At 41.2% G+C, this 22,786-nt stretch overlaps 1 protein-coding gene across 1 annotated transcript in view; it reads right to left on the bottom strand.

Annotated features, from left to right (window-relative positions):
• Itgb1 (integrin subunit beta 1) overlaps positions 1-22,786 on the bottom strand; it is a 42,214-nt gene that overhangs the window by 2,063 nt on the left and 17,365 nt on the right. Inside the window, exons 3-15 of the mRNA XM_051169265.1 lie at positions 21,692-21,777; positions 19,244-19,466; positions 16,551-16,721; positions 15,773-16,011; positions 13,696-13,851; positions 13,070-13,165; positions 12,667-12,756; positions 10,503-10,643; positions 9,946-10,145; positions 7,755-7,993; positions 7,346-7,568; positions 5,517-5,749; positions 3,578-3,744 (exon numbers count right to left, since the gene is read on the bottom strand). Of these exons, the coding sequence (XP_051025222.1) occupies positions 3,578-3,744; positions 5,517-5,749; positions 7,346-7,568; positions 7,755-7,993; positions 9,946-10,145; positions 10,503-10,643; positions 12,667-12,756; positions 13,070-13,165; positions 13,696-13,851; positions 15,773-16,011; positions 16,551-16,721; positions 19,244-19,466; positions 21,692-21,777 (2,264 nt within the window). The remainder of the gene's footprint in view (positions 1-3,577; positions 3,745-5,516; positions 5,750-7,345; positions 7,569-7,754; positions 7,994-9,945; positions 10,146-10,502; positions 10,644-12,666; positions 12,757-13,069; positions 13,166-13,695; positions 13,852-15,772; positions 16,012-16,550; positions 16,722-19,243; positions 19,467-21,691; positions 21,778-22,786) is intronic.

Raw genomic sequence — 22,786 nt, 5'->3', positions numbered from 1 at the left:
GGGTAGAATCATTTCCTGAGCTTGAATATGAAGGAGAAAGTAAGCTGAACCCCAGCATTTGTCACTGTTTGTGACGCAGTTTGACTGGCTGTCCCAAGCTCTCAGCTAGCTGGCCTTCAGAGCAAGTACAGCACCTCACAGACTTTACAGCACACTTCCTGCAGAAAAGAGGCTGCCTTCTTAGAAACTCTTCTGGGGTGTGATGCTAGAACTGCCTGTGTTTTCACTACCATTAGTTGTCTTTAAGTTAAAGTATTTAACAAAATCTAATATTTAGTGCTTAAGAATTTTATAAGGGAGCAAAAGGAAAAACAAAAAAGAGATGTTCATTATTTTATATCAGCTTATTGTTTATTTTTATATCAGTTTATCAGTCTAAAGTAAAATTTATATGGAAAAAACTTACCTTTGGAAAAATTTGCTTTGCCACATAAACACTTGTATTTATTATTTTAAGGTCAATCAAACAAAACTTTAACATGCAAGTTAGAAATAAAATTAAACTCACTATGTGTATTAGATATCAGTTTAAATGGAGGTAAACTAAAATAACTCAGATTAGTCCCACCACTCAGGGTGCAGCCCCTGCCCCAAGAAGCCAAAGCGTATTTGCATCTGAAGGGCTTTCCTTTGGAGTGAGTCTCTCTTTGTCCACTACCAACAGCTGACAGTGGTGACTGTAAACTGCTTATGCACAGGGTATGTGAGGTATGCAATGCCAACTGGGAGGTTTGTAATTTACAGCAGGAAAGGACAGACCTGATAATTTTTTCCAGTGTCCCAATATAATTACAGTGTCTGCTAATGGTATAATTAACTGGTGGGAAGCATTGGTCCCATAGCACAAAAAATGTTTTTGTATGATTTTACTGACCCACATTAATTTTTATTGTTAATTTCTACTATAATGCTTATCAAGAAAACATCTAATGATAGTCTACACCCATAAATTTTCTTATATTTTAATAATACGTTAAAAATTGAAAACTTTTTAATTATATGAAATGCTTACTCTAGCTGAAGGAAGGTATACTATAGCCAAAAATTAAAAGGAATATAAACATTAATTATAAATAGTAACTACTGATTATTCACTCAAAGTGCCATTTAATGTACAGGAAGGGCAAATAATTCACCTGAGTGGAACAGGTGGAAACATTTTCTGTGAGATGTATATGAAATAGTTAATACCTGACTATATCCATAACAATAACTTTCCGCCAACAAATTAGTCCTTACATAAAAACCTTCTTAGAAGTAAAAAGGTCCAGCAAGTCATGATTTCTAGTATTATTGCTACTTCCTATGTCCCCTAGAAATATAAAACATTTCCTTACTTGGGGCTTTCTGAATGATTCATTGATTAGGTGATTATAGGGCTGGAGATGGAACTTCAACCCTCCCACAATACATCCTGCAGCCCTTCAATTTTGCTTTCCAAGTTCACTAACAGAGTAAGTAGATGTCTTCTGTGTAGGAAAGCGATTCCCACATTATGTTTGTTCAACAACATTACCCCAAGTCACAACACAGTGTCAAAATGGGCCACGCTGTAAAGTGCTCTATTTCTTCCTAATAACTTTCTCCTAAAGAACATGATTGCTAACCTGATAACCAGTGGAGGACAAGGCAGGGACGTAAGTGTTGGAATCCCACAGTCCAGACTTGAATGTTATTTCAGTAACTAGCTGTGTGAACTTGGCTCCTCTGGTCTCTTGTATAAAATAGCAAAGCTAGTTCCCACTATCCTGACAACTAACAAAGAATACAGGGCATTGAGAAGGACCCTTGAAACACAGGCGGGCCCTGTAGCCATTGCCAACGCTGTCTCTGTCTACAGAAAGTGGAGATGAGAAACATGAAATTCCCAGGCTCTATCCTATCCACGAGAAAAGAATTTGGTGCTAAATGTAATCAGTCTTTTTAATGTAGGTTTTAAGAGCAGCAAAAACAGGGAGATTTCTGTGAGTTCAGGGCTACCCTGATCTACACAGCAAGTTCCAAGGCAGCCAGGGCTACACAGTTAGACCTTGTCTCAGTCAAAAAATAAAATAAAAACAAGCAACAAAGATTTTCAGTTTTAAACTCAAGAGTCAGAACTATTTAATAACTAGTAAAAAGCACACCAATGGTATTCTGTTTCTAGTAGAATTCCCACATAATCAAGAACCGAAAATCTCAGAATCTTTCTAGAATGAGCAAAATGACCTGTAATTGTGAACAATACCAACCATACCTGGTCTTTACCCTGGGTTCCACCATTCTGACTTCACACTCAACTTCACTGCTCAGTTTAGGAGGTCAGAGCAGGGTACATCAGAGCCTATATAGTCTGTCAGTCAGCACTCTGCCAGCTGAAGACGGGAGCGGAGGGGCCTCTGGGAGATGCTCAGGGCTGCTGTCTCACTAAGGAGGAGGGCCGCGGCTGACTAGGGCTGCTCATTCTCTTCGCTCCACCAGTGCAGAGGCTGCTTCTATACCTTATTTTTGTAAAGTTCTTCCAAGCACTAAGTCAACATTTGAGAGAAGCCACAGATAGCCATATAAAGAAAGCCAAACAAACAGCAGTAGGAGTGAGAGACACACATGGTGCAGTAAAAAATAAAAAAGACAGAAGTTCACATGCAAGGATAGAAAGTGAAAGAAAATACGAACGGCAACTCAGAGAGCAGCTTTACGTCCATAGTTTGGATTCTTGAAATTATTAATAGGACTCTTGTAAATCGGATTTTCTTGCTAAAGTGAAAGAAATAGTTTCTAGTGATTTCATCAGAAATAAAATCGATTTGTATAGTGTATTAACACTATAAAATGGAATTCTATTTCTATACTTCTGAAATTTCTAAATTTTATTAACAACCCAAACAAACTGCAGTAAAAAGCACATAACTATTATGTCTTTACAGTTTAAGACTACAAAATGAAGACATCAACTCTTTCTTGTGAATCTTTCAGGGCCAATGTTTAGCCAACCACCCAACTCCATTCTGAAAGCACTGACTGAATGACACACATCATTCAAAGCCTGTGCTTCTACTGAGCAAGCTTTATAGATATACAATCTGAAGAGAGTAAAATATACCTTAAGTTCAGGCCAAATATTTCCAAATACACAAACACACCTACTACAGAACTCATCCCAAGGCCTCTTGTGATCCCACCTTCTGGTCAGCCCTTCCCTCATCCCAGCCTCAGAACCACCGGTTTGTTTGTGACGAGAATCATATGGATGGATTGGGGTGGGAGGGAGAGGCTCTTTCTATGGTGTAGCCTGAGACACTTGTGATGTCATTTAAGATTCTATTTCACATTAGACAAGTGAGTAGAGGGCATATTTAGATTCAGACCTATTGAAAAACAAAAGACGCTAGCCACTATATATACACAGAATACATAGATCCTCATAAATTTTTTACTGCAATAGGAGGCTTCTGTTTTTCAACAAATGCAAACTCTTTGAATAATGAACTTTGTCAGAATGAAATATTTAAAAAGGACTTTAAAAGTCAGCCTCACCATTGTAAGTCACATTTACTTCAGGGTCCAACCTGTTTCTCAGCAGATGTTTCATACTTACTGTGTCCCACTTGGCATTCATTTTCTCCTTTTCAAATTTAGCAAATTCCCTTCTGTCATGAATTATCATTAAAAGCTTCCAAATCAGCAGCAAGGCCAGGCCAATAAGAACAATCCCGGCAACCACACCTGCCACAATTGGGATGATGTCAGGGCCAGTGGGACAGTCTACAAATGAAAAGGTTAATCGTGAGCACAGAAAGACTGTTTAATATAAAGTTCTCATGACCAAAGATCTGGATGGAATATTATAAAACTAATAGTATTGAAAACTCAAGAGAGTACACACTATCCCAAAAACCTATTTAAAACTTAGTAGGCTCTAGGCCAGGAATGGTGGCAAGTACCTTTAATCTCATGAGATGGACACTTAATCTACATAGTATGTTCCAGGCCAGACAAGACTACATAATGAGACACTATTTCAAAGAAACAAAGCTATTAGGTTCTAACAAGGGAGCTTACAAGACTGCAGAAAATATGATCAGTAGTTCATTTACTCGGAGGTTAATAGAATATTTTTTCCTAAAAACTGGAACTTTAAAAAAAAAAATCATAAGAACATCAAAAATAATGAAACACTTATATATATAATTAAGAATATTCACTCAGGAGGCAGAGGCAGGCGGATCTCTGTGAGTTCAAAGCCAGCCTGGTCTACAAGGGGAGTCCAGGACAGCCAAGGAGAAATTCTGTCTCAAAAAATCAAAAAAAGATTGTCACACTTCAAAGTCAGCCTGGTCTGTGTTGTTAGTTCCAGGCCAGCATGGCAAGACTGTCCTAAAACCAAATAAGAAGACTTGGGAAATTGGAAAAATACCCTATGTGCATGAATTAGGCCTGCAAGTAAAGGTCATGGCACAGGCACAATTCCCGACACACACACACACACACACACACACACACACACACACACACACACACACACCAAATATAATTATTTTTTTTAAGAGACAGTATTTTTATCAATGCATTTTCCCCCAATTTGATCTATAATCTGGCGTCATGTTAGTCAAAGTCTTGTCATGACCACTGCAGGAATAAATCAGCCACTACCTACCTATATACCAATGCCCTGGGTTCACTACACAACACCACAAAAACAGCAACAAAGTCCCTATGTTCAAAGATTGCTAAAACACCAGGCAGTGGTGGTGCACGCCTTTAATCCCAGCATTTGGGAGGCAGAGGCAGATGGATCTCTGTGAGTTTGAGGCCAGCCTGGTCTACAAAACGAGTCCAGGACAGCCAAGGCTACACAGAGAAACCTTGTCTCCAAAAAAAAAAAAAAAAAGATAGCTAAAACTATGAAAAGACACTGAAGAACACATGACAGTATTCACAGAGTTTCTGTCTGGTGCTGCAGAACAGTAAAGACCAAAATATGGCTCAGTGGGTGAAGGTAGACACACTCATACACAAAATATATACACTTTCTTGAAAAGTAAAAACTAAAAAGTTGGACAGTTACCTGTAACATTAAATGCATGCTTACCATATGCTTTAACATATGTTCACACCCAAAGCAAAAAAAACCTATGTACTACTGATAAGGAATCTACAAAGGATAGTAGAAAAAGAAGGTAAAATATGCTTAATTTCTGGGAAGCTGAGCAAACTCAACATTAGAAGTGTCTTTTAAGATAACCTCTTCCAGTAACTAAAGCTGGAACAAGCTCATATTTAAATATCAAAATATTGCTCAGGTTGCATCTATGGGCAGATTATTGCATTCAATCTTGAAACTCTTCATTCGGGAAACTAAAATACTGATGTCTCTCTTCCTTAGTTGACATAATTACCCAAATTCTACTTTAACCTTTGAGAAGAAAAATTTCCCAACATAAACCTAATAGTAAGAATCCAGGCTGTGTCTGATGTCAGAGCCCAGCAGTAACCGGGAGTAGGAACACGCTGTGTGTGCATATCCCGACGTCTACCTGGAGTCTCCACAACATGCACGATGGCTTCGTTGTTGCCGTTTACTGAGTAGGTGAAGTAGAACCAGCAGTCATCAATGTCCTTCTCCTTGCAGTGGGTCACAGGATCGACCTGCACAGGCTGCGGCAGCTTGTCCCTGCTCTCCACCTTGGTGAGGTTGAAGTGGGAGCACTCCTCTGCACACTTGTCTTTCTTTTCTCCTTTATTGAAGGCTCTGCACTGAACACACTCTCTACGGCAGAAATCATTACACTTAGCATGTATCAGGATGCATTTTGCTTAGAATACTTCACGTGCTAAACTAATGGCCATACTGATGTAAAGGCAACATAAACTCAGTGGGAGTAAAGAGGCAATATGTTCCACAAGAGATCTCAGTTTCCCGTAGCCCCAGCCAAGCCACTGCCGCGAAGGCCAGCAACACCGTGGCTGGCAAAGCTGCAGTCAAAGAGTAAGAGGGTAGGTAAGGCGTTCTCCAGACCCACCTTGGGCCAAGTCTACCGAAGCACCTCTAGCTATGGAAGCTGCCTGCAAGCATTTGCCCTCCAGTGGAGGAATAAGGGACTTCAGTGCCTATGGGGGCCTAGTAACACCAGGCATTATCAGGGTTCACCCATCCTCTAACTCAAAACCTTACTTCCTAGTCAGCTACGGGAAATCTGCTCGGCCTACAGTACAGACCTGGCATCCACAGAACAGTTACGGATGCTGCAGGGTACAAGACAGGCCTGTAATAGGTATGCTCAAGACTACCAACTAGCACACTGCAGAACTGGGAGGCACACATACAAGTCTAGCTGAGCCCTTGGTGGTGGCCACATCTGCAGTCCTAGCATGGGTAGGCTGAGGCCCAAGGATCTCAAGTTCAAGGACAGCCTAGGCTCAATAGCAAGGTCTCTCATTCCAAACTGTGTGTGACTTTTATAAAAAACAAAACCAAACAAAAAGCCCTAACACCATTCAACATGTTTCAGTGAACAAACTTCAGCAGTTTAAATTTTTAACAATTTTATGTAAACTAAACACATTTTCCTAGTCAATGCTAACACTTGGATTTTTCTTGCAAGTGAAATTTCCCATTAATAGGTTTTAAAATGCTAGTCTCCAAAATGATAATTGAATCACAATAAAGAAGTAAAGGTGGGGCAGGGCGACGGCTCAGTCAGAAGTGTGTCTGCCTCACAAGCATGAGGAGCTGAGTTCTGATCACTAGAACCATGGAGAATATGTGCCAGGCATGCGGCACATGTTTGTAATCTCAGTGCCAGGAGGCAGAGATGGCTGGATTCCTGTCCTAGGCACAGTTCCAGGTCAATGAAACCCCCTGTGGTCAATAAAGGTGGTCGGCTCCTGAGAAACAACAACCCAACGTCGTCTGAGCTCCATGCATATATACACATCTCCACAACACAAAATTAAGATATTGGTAATAAAACTGGACCTATATCACATTAAATATGTAGCATAAAAGCACAGTAACTTAAGGAATGTATTATTGGTGTCATAGTTTACCAAGGAGAAAAACCTTGCATTGGACTAGAGTATGCCTCTGTGGTAGAGCTCAGAGCTCTATCCCTACACTAAAGCTTAAAAACAAGGGCGGGGTAGTGCAGCACAGACTCACACAGTGATTTCAGATTTGTTTAAAAAAGTATAACTCTCATGACACACTTCAGTGTTACACAGTACACACACACTACTAAGGATTTTTTATGATATAAACAGCAGCAGATGCTCTCTCCGAGGTGTAATGTATCAGCACTCTCCTCTGGCTCTAGTAGCGGAACAAAGTGCGTGTGCCTACGTGAAGCACCCAGGCAATACTTACTTATGCTCTGCACAGACACCAAGGCAGGTCTGACACGTCTCACAGGTTGGCCCTTGAAACTTGGGATCTGTACACTTGCAGGCACCACACTCACAGATGCCCCGGCCATTGCAGATCTGACCATTCGATGCTACACATGGCGCAGTGTCCAAAGAACAGTCACACGCACTGCCGGTGTAATTGGGAAAGCACTCACAAACACGGCACCGGCAAACACCATTTCCTGCAATGGAAACATCATCACAGCAATCATTCACAAATTAGAAACAAGCCACAACATAGAAGAAAGCAGATGTAATCGAAGGCCCGCCCTAACTGCTGCCTTTTCTGTGTGTTCACTCAGGAACTCTTCTGATGTCTGACCTCATTAGAGATCTGCACTGTGTAGCTACTGCTGGTGTTTACTCACCTCCACAAATTAAGCCATTGGATCTATCACAGTTGAAGTTATCACATTCGCAGAATTTGCCAGAGTAAATTTCATTTGTATTATCTCTCTTCCTACACACACACTGTCCGCAGACACACTCTCCATTGTTACTGCAGATTTCTGAGCTGTTCTCTTTCCTGCAGTAAGCATCCATGTCTTCACTGTTGACTTCATCTGTGCTGCATTCACAGTGCCTCCCAACACGCCCTTCATTGCACCTGAGGAAAGATCCAAACAGTCATAAAACAAAATGTTTTTTTAATTTCCTCACAGTAACAAAATATCAGGTAGGGATGCCTACTCCACACATGCAGACATGAAGAGAAGTGCACTATTTTTACACACATGCACCCATGCATACAACATGTAATACAACTCATTCTTTTTGTTTTGTTTTGTTTTGTTTTTCGAGACAGGGTTTCTCTGTGTAGCCTTGACTGTCCTGGACTCGCTTTGTAGACCAGGCTGGCCTCGAACTCACAGAGATCCACCTGCCTCTGCCTCCCGAGCGCTGGGATTAAAGGCGTGCGCCACCACTGATCTGCTACAACTCAAGTTCTTATGGAATACACAGGTGCCTCAGGGAAATTCATCTTCAGTAAGGAACCATTCAGACCAAAATGCAAACATACTCCAGCAACAAACCAGCAAACAAAACATCTGGAAAAATAAACTCATTCTTTCAGAAAAATAAGATGGATTCTTGTAGACAAGACCACCTTGAGTTCAGAGAGCTGCCTGTGTCTACCGTCCAGGGACTAAAGGCATGTGCCACTTTGCTAGGCTGCATCCTCAAATGCAGTGTTATTATACTGCTGGTGCAGATGACCTACCACTAAGTTTGAAGCAAAGGTCCAACTGTTAACATGAAAAATAGCAATGAATGTAATCCCAAAAGTTGAAAAATATATTGAGTATATACAATAAATGAAACAAGTAGTAGCCTTGGCTAAGAGGAAATTTACTGCACAGGTCTGGACTTCTCAGATAATCCACATATCTTAGAACATTTATGTTTATGGACACTAAATAAACTGATTTTGCATGTGCTAAACAAAAGGTAAAGAATTTCAAGAAAATCTTTTTGGCAAAATGCCATTTTACTAAAAAGATATCTTAATGACTCAAACAAACAAGATACATACAACACAGAAAAAAATATAGCATTTAAATTATTACTTAAAATGAGCAATTAAAAATTGATGGTAAACATAGCTCTTCTTTTTTTTTTTTTTTTTTTTTTGGCCCAATAGTCAAAACCACAGTGATGAAGGACTGACATTTCGATTAAAAAGTTCTATTATTTCAAAGAAATATTATGAACACAGTTTAATTTTTAATTTAAAAGTAGCCAAGGGGGGTTGTGAGATGGCTCGGGGGGGGGGGGGGGGTAAGGGCACTTGCCACCAATCTTGACAACCTGAGTTCAATCCCTAGGATTCACATGGTAGACAGAGAGCAAACTGCTGCAATTGTCCTTACCTTCTCAAGCCTGCGTGACACACGAGTGCACACGCACGCGTGCATGCACACACACAGATACACACACATATGCACGTACACACAAAGACAAATAAATAAAGGTAAACTTTAAATACTGTTTATTCTTTATCCCAGCAACACAAAATCAATGCAGTACAAGATAAACATTTTTCTTGCTAACTACATCACCGATCAAACTGTCACCAACACTGGGAGCGGTGGCTTCTGCCTATAACCCAAGTAATGAGGCAGTAAGGTCATAAACTTGGAGCCATCCTAGGCTTAAAAAAATAAAAATAAAAATAAAAAAAGGACCCTTTCTCAAAGTAAAACAAAAATTAAAAAGAAAGTCACCACTATCAGTTTGACAGTTTTTACAAAACATGTTTCTATCTACTTTTCTTTCTTTTTTTTTTTCCAGATGTGTTTTGCTGCAGAGACCTGGGAGTGCCATTAGGAGAGCAAAGCCCAAAGCCTGCCATTGGAGACTGTGGGCACAATGCTTACCTAGCCAAAAGCGTCACTGTGGAGTATGAGCAGTTATTATGAAGAACAGAGCTCCTCAGTATGTGAGTAAGTCACTGGCGCAAAGGAATTACGGTTTGGTTTTGTTTTTTAATGTTCTATGAGCTTCCCAAATAAAGATGCCTATAATGTTTCTGTCCTGCTGTAGCAAGGCTGCACTCACCTGCAGGCTCCACACTCAAATGTTCCATTTCCCTCGTGGCACTTGGGACTTGCTGGGATGCCGTGGCTTTGGCAATCGCACTTACAAATAAACTGAAGAAGGACCTCTACTTCTTCAGTGAAGCCCAGAGGTTTAATTTTAATAGTTTCAGACTCCTTATTTGGACATTTATTTGCAGTAATGCTGATTTCAAATTGAACCTTAAAGGGAAAGAATAGGCTAACAAATTTAGCAATGAATATAATATCTCAAAAGCTAGCCCTTTAATGTTTCTCATATAAGAAATTAAAATTTTTAACTCTTTTTAGATTTATTTTATGTGTATGGTGTTTATATCTGTGCACGATGTGCACACAGTAGCTGTGGGCATCAGAAGAGGGCATCAGCTCCCCTAGAACTGGAATTACAGGTGGCTTTGAGTTTCCATGGCCATTTGGTACTGGGAATAGAACTCAAGTCCTCTGCAAGAGCAATCAGTGCTCTTAACCACTGAGCCATCTCTCCAGCTTTTTATACATGCTTTTTTCTTTTCACAGAAAAATGCTCATACAACATACCTCATCTCCAATGGAAATGTTGGAACACTTTCGTCCATTTTCTCCTGTCCCATTCACCCCATTCTTGCAGTATGATCTGTAATTTATTGTTACTCCTTCTGGCAATTTGCTATTTTCCAGAATGACTTCTGAAGAAAGGGACTAAAAAAAAAAAAAAGACTAACAATGAACAGTAAAGTACAATAAAATATGACTTGTACACACACACACACACATACACACACACACACACACACACACACACACACACACACGGATGAAATAAGCTGTTATGAAAGGCTTCAATCCAAATGAGTGTTATAGAGTAACCAACTCTAAAAAGGGCCCAATCTTCAAAATCATATATACAATGTAAAAGCATTTCTTCATTATTCAACAAAATGCTACTAATCTCACAGCACAAAGGCCTGATTATGAGCAACTCTAAGAACATATAAAGGATGTTTGCTTCCCCCCTCCCCCAGTGTCACATGGCTGTCTGCTGGCTTAACCTCGTTTAGCTAACAAGAGACCAGAGCAACAGAGTAAACAAATTTACTTGGTACCACTGTCATCTTACCCACCTCCTAAACACCTGCACAGGAGCTATGAGGCCCTGGGCTTGGTTCTCAACACTGACAAAAAATAAAGCATGGGAACAGCAGACAAGGAAGAGTACAGTAGTGCTTAATTAAAAGAGCAGATATCTCAGAACAGTGAGGCTATCGTGATAAGCCTCACTCACTCACACCCCTGTAGGGATAGCAGTGAGAAAAGCAATCTGTCAAGACAACAGCTGAACGGAAGGGTGTGAAACAAGTAGAATCCTGTCCCTGACAAACCCCTCTGAGTCAAAGTCTTTCCAAAATGTCTTGGGATCTTAGGCATGTGTAAAAACCAATGTGAAGTTCAAAGCCAGGCATGACGTAGCATACCTAGAAGGCGGAGGCAGGAACATCACAAGTTCAGACCTTCAGCTATACTGAAAAGTCAAGGCAGCCAGGGCCACATGATACTGTCTCAAAAGACAGGGCTGGCAAGATAGATCAGAGTTCGAAAGAAGCTTGTACCAAGCCTCAACCGAAGTTTGATCACAAATCCACATGGTAGAAGGAAAGAACTCCCATCCTGTGACCTACCGTGCACGCTCGCACGCGCACACACACACGCACATACATATACACACGCAGTCTGAAGGGGGAGGGGTTTAATCTAAATTTAACCAACCAAAGACTGGGGCTATAGGTACATATAGTTCTTAACAGTCACCATGAAACTGTAGATGACTGTGGATTATTTTAAATGATCACTGGCTGGTGCTTACTGGGAATCAGACATTCTGACTTAAGCTCCCAAAGGGAGAGAATTCTGCTATAGTTTCAATTCCCAAATGGTATGCCTATGTATGTACATACATATCAGAGTGTGCAAGCCTTGCTGAAAACAAAAAAGCAAGTCCTTTGTGTTAGCATATAAGCAGCTTTACAAGCCTGCCTCCAGGCTGCCTAACAACCTATGACATCATCACCTGCCCACCACTAGGTATGCCAGGGGCCCAGGATATATCATCAAAATAGGTGAATATAGCCAGGCATGGTGGTAATGCACACCTTTCATCCCAGCACCTAGAAGGCAGAGGCAGGTGGATTCCTATGAGTTCAAAGCCAGCTTAGTCTATATAGTGAGTTCCAAAACTGGCAGGGTTACATAGAAAGACTCTGTCTACAAAAGAAAGAAAAGAAGGAAAGAAGGAAGGAAAGGGGAGAGGGAGGGAGGGAGGAAAGGAAGAGGGGGGGGGGGAGAGAGAGAGACAGAGAGAGAGAGAGAGAGAGAGAGAGAGAGAGAGAGAGAAGATGAATCAATAAAAGTGACTTTAGGGAAGAAACAGAAGGTAAGAAGAGCTGTATACATCAAAATGTCAGTCGTGTTTTACTCTTATTCCAACTAGGAAATATATGGCCTGATGACACATAAACAAGAGCTTGGAAATTATGCATATGCCTTTATCTAAAAAGTATTGCTTTGCTTAAATTATGCTTCCATGAGACTAAGACAATAAGGTTTTCCTCCAGACATGGAACTTAAATTCACATTTTGCACTGACCCTTCAGCTCTCTGACATGTATACAAAGGGTGTTTTATTCAGGACACAGCATGAAGCTGACAGCATTTAACATGCACTCACATTGTAGGCATCAATGATCAACTGGATCACATTACTGGAGTTTCCAGACAGTGTGCCCACCGCTGACTTAGGAATTAAATTCTTCAGTTCCTGAAATTAAACATGTAAAATATTAATATTATTTAGTCAACCAACTAGAATCTTCTGAAAAGTAACAACTATTTTGACACTCCAAGTCTCCACTCATTTCCTAAGTATCTTTCAAAGTTAAACCTAAAAAAAACCTTAACAACAACAACAAAAAAAAAAACCCCACCCTAATAAAATGCAATTAAAATTAACATAAATGATGTTTGTTGAATTCAGTCTGGCTACCTGGCAGCATTTTCCTAAATTTCAAAAACATAATTCTGCTACTAAAGACTAAACAACAAGAAAGATCTAGAACCTTCATTCTTTTTACCTTGTAAACGGGCTGAAACTCCTCAGTAACTGCGAAAATTGTCTGAATATTATTTTCACTTAATTTCTGGACAAGATGAGCAATTGAGGGATAATCCTAAGGAATCAAGCAATACAATTTAGTAAATAAATACACTGTATAACCAATGATGGAGTTTTCTTTGTTTTGCTCAGGTCTCAGTAGCAAATAATTGCTGAGCTGGGTCGTGTGTATTTAGTGAGAATTTTGGTTTCTTTAAAAACCCAGGTGTGTAGCCGGGCACAGTGATGCACACCTACAATCCCAGCACTTGGAAAGGCAGAGGCAGGAGGGTCATTATGAATTTGAGGCCAGCCTGGTCGACAGAGCAAATCCAAGCAGCCAAGGCTATACCAGAGAAACTGTTTCAGGAAAGCAAAACAAAACAAAAACCAATTATGTTATGTGAACATGTTTTTGTTTGAATGCTTTAATCCCAGGTGTGGGATAGGTATGGGGCTGCTTCAGTTAGTCCACAGCCACTAACTATGACTGTCTTCTGCTCTAGCAGGGGCGTGATCTTGGCAGCTGAGGATTGATTTGGAATTCTGGGAACTTTTGAGAGGGGAGAGCCCAGAGAAGGCCTCTGTGAGGGCTTAAGTACTTACATAGTAGTGGCTCATTGTATACACATTATTTTCCAGGTGACACTGTCCATCATTGGGTAAAACGATGCCACCAAGCTTCCCATCTCCAGCAAAGTGAAACCCAGCATCCGTAGAAAACACCAGCAGTCGTGTCACATTCCTCCAGCCAATCAGTGACTTAAAAAAAAAAAAAGGTCAACTGCAGACACTGCTCAAGTAACTCAAATGCTCCCAGGTTCACAAGCTGCAGCACTTTATAGCTTCTTCCTGCTGGCCACCCATAAGGACATCCCTCAGTCCGGAGTCTGCCTTTTACAGTGGTGCTGAGAATTTATGACTACACAGACTCGGTCTACACCTGTTGCTGCCCACCTTCTCTGGCTCCCATTCCCTCCCCCCCCCCCCCCCCGTGCACCCTGCATTCTCCTACACCACCACCTCCTTTATCAGCTCTCTCCTTTAAGCCATGCTAGTGTCAAACCTACTGAGGATGGCCTTAAACTTTTAATCCCCCTGCCCCTAACTCCTAAACTAGGGTTATAGACACGTGTCACCATACATAGCTCCATTTTCTTACTATAAGAAAAGTTGTCTAAGAACTTGCCCTACTCTAAATTTTCATTTTATCTCATGAAATCAGTTCATTTGTATAATTTCACTAGCTTAATTTTTTTTTCTAAATTTAAACTGACTCAACACATGTTTATAAAATCCTTGAAGACAGAAACTAAGTTTCTTAATTCTAGTCATCTTTCAAAAGCAGGTTACCTGCTCCTTTGCCTCTGAACTATGACAAATTCAGAAAGGCAGCCAAAGCCTTTCTGTGGCAGGGTGGGCAGGGGGAGCTAGTTTGATCCTGTTGGTTAAAGCAGAAGCAGCCCAGAAAATGTTCTCCATACAGTGACTAGGAAAAACAAGCTTTTCAGAGAGTAAGGAAAGCTAAGGGTAGTAAATACTTGGAATACTATTTTTTAAATAAAGAACACTGCATTGGCAGGTCAAAAGTAAGGACAGTGGTCAGCATGTGCTGTCTGTGTGTACTTCATATGTCACCACTGCCCTATGAGCTTTCTGTTGTTACCTTTTCCAAAAGACATCAAGTCAACTGACTAGGAGCAGAGAGGACAGGAAAATGCTCCCTCTACACTCCCACAGTGCTTTACTTAGTATCTCGAAGCCCTACACTTTCCCTGCTACACTATGGTAATCCACACAATGTTCATTGACCTAACAGTGTTTTCTACTCTCAGCCTCAGTTCTCATTAAAAGATCACTAAGGGTCTGGTTGGTGGAGCACACCTACAATCCCAGTTGTAGAGGCAAAAACTTTTCTACAAATTCAAGGATAGCCTGGGTTACACAGCAAGACCATGACTCAAAAAAGCAAATCAATCAGAAATACCCACGGATCATAAACATTGGTCCCTAGTACAACAGAACCAGGCTTACTATCCCTGAAAACCTTACAATTAAACCACAAATATTGTATTACTACTTTTATTACAAACATAAGTTGTCATATAGCTCATCAATCAAGCCTTTGAAAGCTCTTTCTGCTTATTATTATGGCAAAAGAGGAAGACATGTCCCAAAGGCAATGAACTGACCTGAGAAACATGGTGTGACACTATTCCACATGGCATGTTCGGAGTTCCCGGGGATACCCCGGACATCAGTTACATCTCCAGGACAGAGCCATGGTGTGACACTATTCCACATGGCATGTTCGGAGTTCTCAGGGACACCCCAGACAACATCAGTTACATTTCCAGAACAGAGCCACAAAGTTACCTAAGACACCTTAGCCTCTTCCAAAACCCCAAGCCAGCCAAAGTCTATCTTCTGCTGCTTAAAATGGACAGACCACTACTAGGAGTGAATTCCCTACCTGGCTCAAATAAGAGATGCAGTAATTAGAGGGACCTGAGAAAGCAGCAGTGACAAGTGGGAACTTAAAAGACTGACATCACCACTATTCCTCAAGAGGGGGGATCTTATAATATAGTCGCTAAGGCCACTCTGATCTAACGTTTAGTAAAAACGCACTTAACATAAATTCCCACAGACAATGCTACCAGCCCCTATAGAAATCACTTACTCCACAAACTGCAACCTGCATGATTGCATCAAAACCACCTTCTGGAGAGTCCAAGTTACCAGATATGCGCTGTTGACCAACAAGTTCATTGAAATACTCTCCTCTGTCAGTAAGACTGAGCACATTTTTGTAGCTAAATGGGCTGGTGCAGTTTTGTTCACTCGTACAAGGGTTTCTGAGCTTTGCTGGGGTTGTACTAATGTACGGCATCACAGTTTTCTCCACAAATGAGCCAAAGCCTAAAGAAAAAAAATGCACTTGGATAGATGAGCGGGCAGAGACCAACACACTTACATCCCCTTTAAATTGGTGTTTATTTATTTGGGAGAAGGGTGCACATGCATACCCCACATTCACGCCTGGAGGTCGGGGACAACTTACAGGAGCTGATTTTAGAGACTGAACTCAGGCATCAGGCTTGGAAGCAGGGGCCCTATCCACTGAGCCGTCTTAACAACTCTACACACACCCTTTTCTGAGGCCCAGAATGAAGGCTGCAGAGGCTGCACAGCTGGCAAGAGCTCTTGCTGCACAGACATGAGGATGAGCTCAGCTCCTAGCACCCCGGTAAAAGACCAGGTGTGGCGCGCGTGCACATACACACACACGCACGCACGCACGCACGCGCACACACATACACACACGCACGCGCACACACATACACACACACGTACACATACACACACGCGCGCACACACAAGCACGTTCACACACACACGCGCGCGCGCACACACACACACACACACACACGTAAAAACTATGTTCCCAGCATTCCTACCAATGCGGAAGTCTGAAGTGATCCTCCTCATTTCATTCATCAGATCTGTCCCCAGACTCTTCACGTTCTCCAGGTCATCCTTCATAGAGTAGGAGAGATCCATAAGGTAGTAGAGATCAATAGGGTAGTCTTCAGCCCTCTTGAATTTTAATGTAAACTTCTGTGGTTCTCCTAATTAATAGAGTCACAGTTGAAATTAGGTGGCCAGTAATCAGAAAAAAATGAGAAAAATAAATAACAAGTCCAACTTCAGGTTCAATGCTATAGTCTTAAGTGACCTAAGAATTCTGTCAGAGCCTCGACAGGCACACACTTGATTTCATTACAGAGGAGAGGAGGGAGGGGCTACGACTGGGATGTAAAATGAATATTTTTTTTAAAAGAATCACAACACCAAGACTTAGGGAAGCAAAACTAATAAAAGCAAAACCCACTACCAGTAACCGCAGGACGCAGGAGATGTGGGTCACCAGGGATGTGGCCTGGAGGCTATGGGATCTCCTTTCTGTATCATCTCCCAGATGCCCCATCATGACATTTCACCTCACCACAAACTTAAGAGCAACAGGCCAGTCCATCCATCAGTTGGAACTTATAAAAGTATGAACCAAAATAAACGTTTTCTTCTATTACAAGTAGTTGTTACTGTAATCACAAGCTGATTTACATAAAAAGTTATGAGGAAAACAGAACACCGTAAGTTTTGGGAGAATGAAAGACCAGCACACTACAGAGCACAATGGACAGGCAGAGACTGAAGTTGGGAGGGAAATGTTGTCTATGTAAAACAACAGTGCTACGTGTAGGTGGAGTAACAATCTAGTTTTACTTTAGAGTTGTACAAATAAGTTACAGAGGTAAAGAGGTTAGTTAGAAACTACAGAAGATCAATAGCAAGAGATGAAGCCCGAACTGAAAAAAACGAGGGAGGTGAGAGAGGTAAAAGTTGTCACATGTTCTTTACTTATAAAGCAGAGCCGGAAGGCAGCATCCACCCAGCACATGAGAGGTCCTACACCCTATCTCCGGTACCACAAAATAAAACACTTAGAAAATAAAGGTCTGGATGAAAAAACAGTCTGGTTGGATGAAAAAAATATCAGTCTTTTCTCTATAGCCACCGGCAGGCAGCTGGAGGAAGAGGTGCAGCTACCTGAGAAGTCTGTGGTGTTGCAGGGTATGAATGATTCTCAATGACTTGAGGGAAAGCCAATCCTTTTTTGTTTTTGTTTTTTGAGACAGGGTTTCTCTGTGTAGCCTTGGCAGTCCTGGACTCACTTTATAGACCAGGCTGGCCTCAACCTCAGATATCCACCTGCCTCTGCCTCTGCTGCCAAGTGCTGGGATTAAAGGTGTACGCAGCACAACTGGCTAGAAAACCAACTTTTAAGCAAATGCAGAGGAATGAAGGGAAAAAACACAAAGGAAATTGGAAGCAATGAAAGAAAGTGAGGAAAACCACCATGAGCTTCTGAGCTTGAGAAGAGAGCCTCTTACAAACACCCAATAGTGATAGTAATGATTTGGGGCTGGAGGGTAAGAGACCTTGTTGCTCTTACAATCAAACACGGTTTGTTTCCAAGCTCAAAACCATCCTTAACTTCAGTTCCAAAGGATCAGATGACTCCTGACCTCTGCAGCATCAGGCACACACAGGTAAAACACACAAATAAATAAAAAAACCTGAAAAGATGTTTAAAGGAATGATGATTAAAATAAAATGTGATTTAGGCAAGTACATAATGACTGTCCTGCTAAGGATCCTGCAGGTCTGTAGCTCCAAGACAGCAGTGGTACTCTGCTCCAGTAGAAGTAGAATTCTGTAGTAAGTTCTTTTCCTGACACAGAAGTTTAGGAGAAGAAAGACTGATTTTGGCTCCGTCTCAGGGAGGCCACAGAAGCTAGTATCTACCCTTAACAGCAGGACCATGAGGGAGCAGCTCTGTATCCTGGCAAATCAGGAAGCCCAAGGCCCACCCCCAGTGACCCACTCTGCCAGCCAAGGCTGCCAACTGAAGGCTGCATAGCCTCCTAAAACAGCACTACACGCCAGGGAACAAATGTTCACATACATGACCCTGTGTGGGACATTTCACATTCAAGCTGGAGCGATGTCCACTTCCCAGGCAGCAATAACAGAAGGACGGGAAGGGTGACAGGCAGAAAGAGGGCATGTTGTCTATTCTAGAGGTGGAGTGGCCACAAGCACCTAAGTACCTCAGTATTTAAATGATACTAAGTAAATACACGAATTAAAACTCTGCTTTTATATTATGAAATTATAGTAACAGATAGATACTATTATTTTTAAAGCTCAGTGAGTTTAATTGGTATTTCCTGAATCTTTAACAGATTTTGCTTCTGACAGAGGCTAGATTTAAAATTATTGAAAGTATATGTGTTACAAAAATTGTAATGGCCAGGAGTGGTGGTGCATGCCTTTAAACTCAGCACTTGGGAAGCAGAGGCAGGCAGACCTCTGAGTTTGAAGCCAGTTTTGGCAAGTTCCAGGACAGCCAGGGCTATAGAGAGAGACCTTGTCTCAAAAAACAAAAACAAAAGGTTCTATCTGCTAAAATTTAACTTATACTCTATCTTTGGGTACCAGTTCACCTCTAAAACTGAACCATCAAGACTGGAGAGAAAGGCTTGTGTAAAGTTGCTATGGAGAACTCAAGTGGGGATGGAGGTACCTGATCGCAACTTCAGAAGCAGCTGCTGCGGTTGGATCTGAGTGATGTCTTCCGGCTGGAGCTTCTCTGCCATCCCTTTGCTGCGATTGGTGACATTTTTATTTTTCTTTATAGTCTGGGAGCCTCTAGGGTTTTCTATGTCACTTGGCTGGCAACCCTTCTTTTTTAGAGCTTCTAAATCATCACATCGTGCAGAAGTAGGCATTCCTTCTTGTAAAAATGTCTAAATGACATAAAAAATACTGACATCAACAAAAAAAGTGTAGCAAGTATTTTGATGGTTTAACTGCATGTAAACAAATTACAAAAATCAAATGGCTTAATCTAAGGTAGTTCATTTCTAGCTTCTTAACAACTCCCATCATGGTAAGTGCTCTCAAATAAAAACAAGTAAAATCAACAGAAAAAGTACCATCTTTCCCCAGACTTCCCCTTCAGTTCTCGGCAGTCCTACTATAGATGAGCCCGCATACCAGACAGTATTTTTCTAAAACTTTCTCTTAGAAAAAGTCCTTAGAAGGTCTTTCATAGTATGTAACACTCTGCCCAGCAGAGCAACCAGATGTTTAGGAAAAGCGCATTAGCCTAAATACATCCCATTAATAGTGTGTGTGTGTGTGTGTGTGTGTGTGTGTGTGTGTGTGTGTGTGTGTGTGTGTGTGTGTGTGTGTGTGTTTTAAGTCCAGGACAGCCAGGACAAGAGAAACAATCTTTAAAAACCAACCAACCAACAAACAAACAAACAAATAAAAAAGGTGGTAACTGGAGAAATGGCTTAATGAGTAAAGTACTTGCTATGCAAACATGAGAACCTAAGTTCTGATCCCTAGCATCCACATAAAAGCTGCACACGGCAGTGAACATCTGTAACCACAGCCCCAATAAGGGAGGACAGAAACAGTGGGTTCTCAGACTCACTGTCCAGGACCGTGTGGTCCGTCCATGCTGGTTCAGGCCATCTAGCTGAAGCAGCAGGCTCCAGGTTCAGTGAGAGACCCTGTCACAAAAAATAAGTTGGAAAGCAACAGGAGAGACACCCTGCTATCTGCTCTCATCTCCAGCACAAACATGAATGTGTCCACATAGGGCACAAGACTCAAAACATGACAGTGGCTGTCAAAGTATTTTTAAAGCAAATGTCACATAGCAAGAGCATTTATACAATTATAGAGACATCTAGAAAGAATGACCAGAGTCAGGGGTCAAAACTGAAACAGGTTTATTTTTACTATCAAACCTCAAAATCCAACAAAGCTCAAGCTCCTAGGGAATTCTCCATTTCCATTTTGTTGTTGTTTTGCTTTGTTTTTTCAGAACAGGGTTTCTCTGTGTATCCCTGGCTGTCCTCCACTCACTTTGTAGACCAGGCTGGCCTTGAACTCACAGAGATCTGCCTCCTGGGTGCTGGGATTAAAGGCCTGGGCCACCATGTCCAACCCCCTCTTTTAATCCACCATTTCTAACTGCAACTGGTAAACAAGAGTTATATTCTTCGTTTTCTGGAGAAAGAAGGCAAGAGCTTCGACTAGCCATTGTTAAATGTCCCCAGTTTCACCCAGCACACCATTAGAAGGGGGACAGTACCATAAAAAGAGAATTCTGAAACAAAACAAAAGCTTTTCATTTTATGTTTTACCTTGTCAGATCATGTCCTATCTGACATCTTACAATTTAAGACCAAACATGTGAGAAAAGACATACACAATGAACCTCTGACCTAACAGAACCTCAACTTAACTCATTGCAGTTTTAGTAAGCTTTATATAAGGGGCCACGTCAGGCATCTGAACTCAAATTTACATTTATTTCCTTTCAGTGGGGCTAGGCCTTCAGGTTTCAAAAGCCCACATCACTCAGTCAGCTCTCTCTGCCTCATACTATGAATTAGGATATAAGCTCTCAGCGAGCTACTGGTCCAGCGCCATGCCTGCCTGCCTGCTGCTATGCTCACTGCCATGATGGTCATGAACTAGCACTGCTATGAGCCCCAAATTAAATGGGTTTTGTTTGTTTCTAAGTTGCCTTGATGGTGGTGTTCTGTCACCGCAATAGGAAATTACCTAAGACATGTACTTTGTCAAGCCCCACAGCTGTGACCACCATACACTATTTTCAATGAACATTGATTCCAGTGGTATCTTATCTGGTACTTCACAAGGGTAGACTCTGAGTGAGGCTCAAATATCAGAGAACAGAGCGGGGTGTGGCAGCACACGCCTTTAATGCTAGCACTCAGGAAGAAGAGGCAAGTGGATCTATGTGAGTTCGAGGCTAGCCTGGTCTATAAAGCTAGTCCAAGCCAGCCACGGCTAACACAGAGAAACCCTGTCTTAAAACAAACAAACAAACAAACAAACAAACAAACAAAAAACCACAAACAAACCTCAAAACAAATAAACAAACAACAACAAAAACAAAGAATAAATGGACCAGAATCCGAAATCTTACCGTATTTGTACACCACCCACAATTTGGCCCTGCTTGTATACATTCTCCACAAGATTTGGCATTTGCTTTTAAACATCTATTTTTATCTGTTAAAAAAAAAACAGACAACTTAAGTTTCCAAGAAGAAAAATAAATGGATCACAATGAAAGACAGACGTGATATGCAGATAAACATACATGTTAAATATGAACATTCTGGCCTAGTTACTAAGTTACATTAGGCTATTCCAAAGAAAACATAATGGTCTGGGATCCCCTTGACACTGAGAGCCATAAAAAGACATTCTTGTCTTTTGTAGGACAGAGTAGGTACCATTGGCTTAGCTACACACCAGTCAGTCTGTTGAAAAGTATAATTTCAGTAGCTATAATTCTGAAAGGGTATAAATGCCCTGGTATTCCTATACCCAGGTCAGGGTTTGTCTTTTCCTGTGACTTATGATCCCATGCTCATACCACATTAAGTACCCTCAGGGGTTCCACTCCACTTTTAGTATGTTAAATAACTGCAAGTCCACATTTATCTAATCCATAACTCCTTAAGTTTACATTTCTTTGACTCGTCTAGTCTGGCACATTTTCTTATAGTAAAGACCATCTCGAGTTATGTTTTCTGACTAGATAGAGGTTGCCCACAATCCTCTCAGTAACCCTAAGCACTAACAATTCAGGGCTCTGGGTGGCTGTCGAGTTCATGTATAAAATGGACCAAGTTTCCTGTTCAGGATCTTTCATCATTTTCACATACCCATGCTGAGGTCAGATGATTCTAATTACTCTATTTACTATGGTTTCTCTGAGAGTCAGACAATAGAACCAGGTGTCCTTTGCTCCGAATATAGATGGTCATGGTTGCCATGGAAATTTAAACCATCCTCAGCTTGTCCTCTGCTGTTATAAATATGCTAACACTACAAAGACTTCTTAATCAGAGTAAGAGTTTCTTCTAGAAAGTACATGTCCCTTGAGTTTTTTTTTTTTTTTTTTTTTTTTTTTTTTTAATTTTGCCTGCTCAGAACCCAGAACTGAAATAATCCCCAACCCTTTGCGGTTTTGTAAATTTGGAGATGGAGGGGAGTTGTGTCTAGCCTAGGC

This window comes from Acomys russatus, chromosome 26 (genome assembly GCF_903995435.1).
Source record: "Acomys russatus chromosome 26, mAcoRus1.1, whole genome shotgun sequence".
NCBI lineage: Eukaryota > Metazoa > Chordata > Mammalia > Rodentia > Muridae > Acomys > Acomys russatus.
Note: the sequence above shows the minus strand (reverse complement) of the source record. Positions and strands in the feature narration are given on the sequence as shown.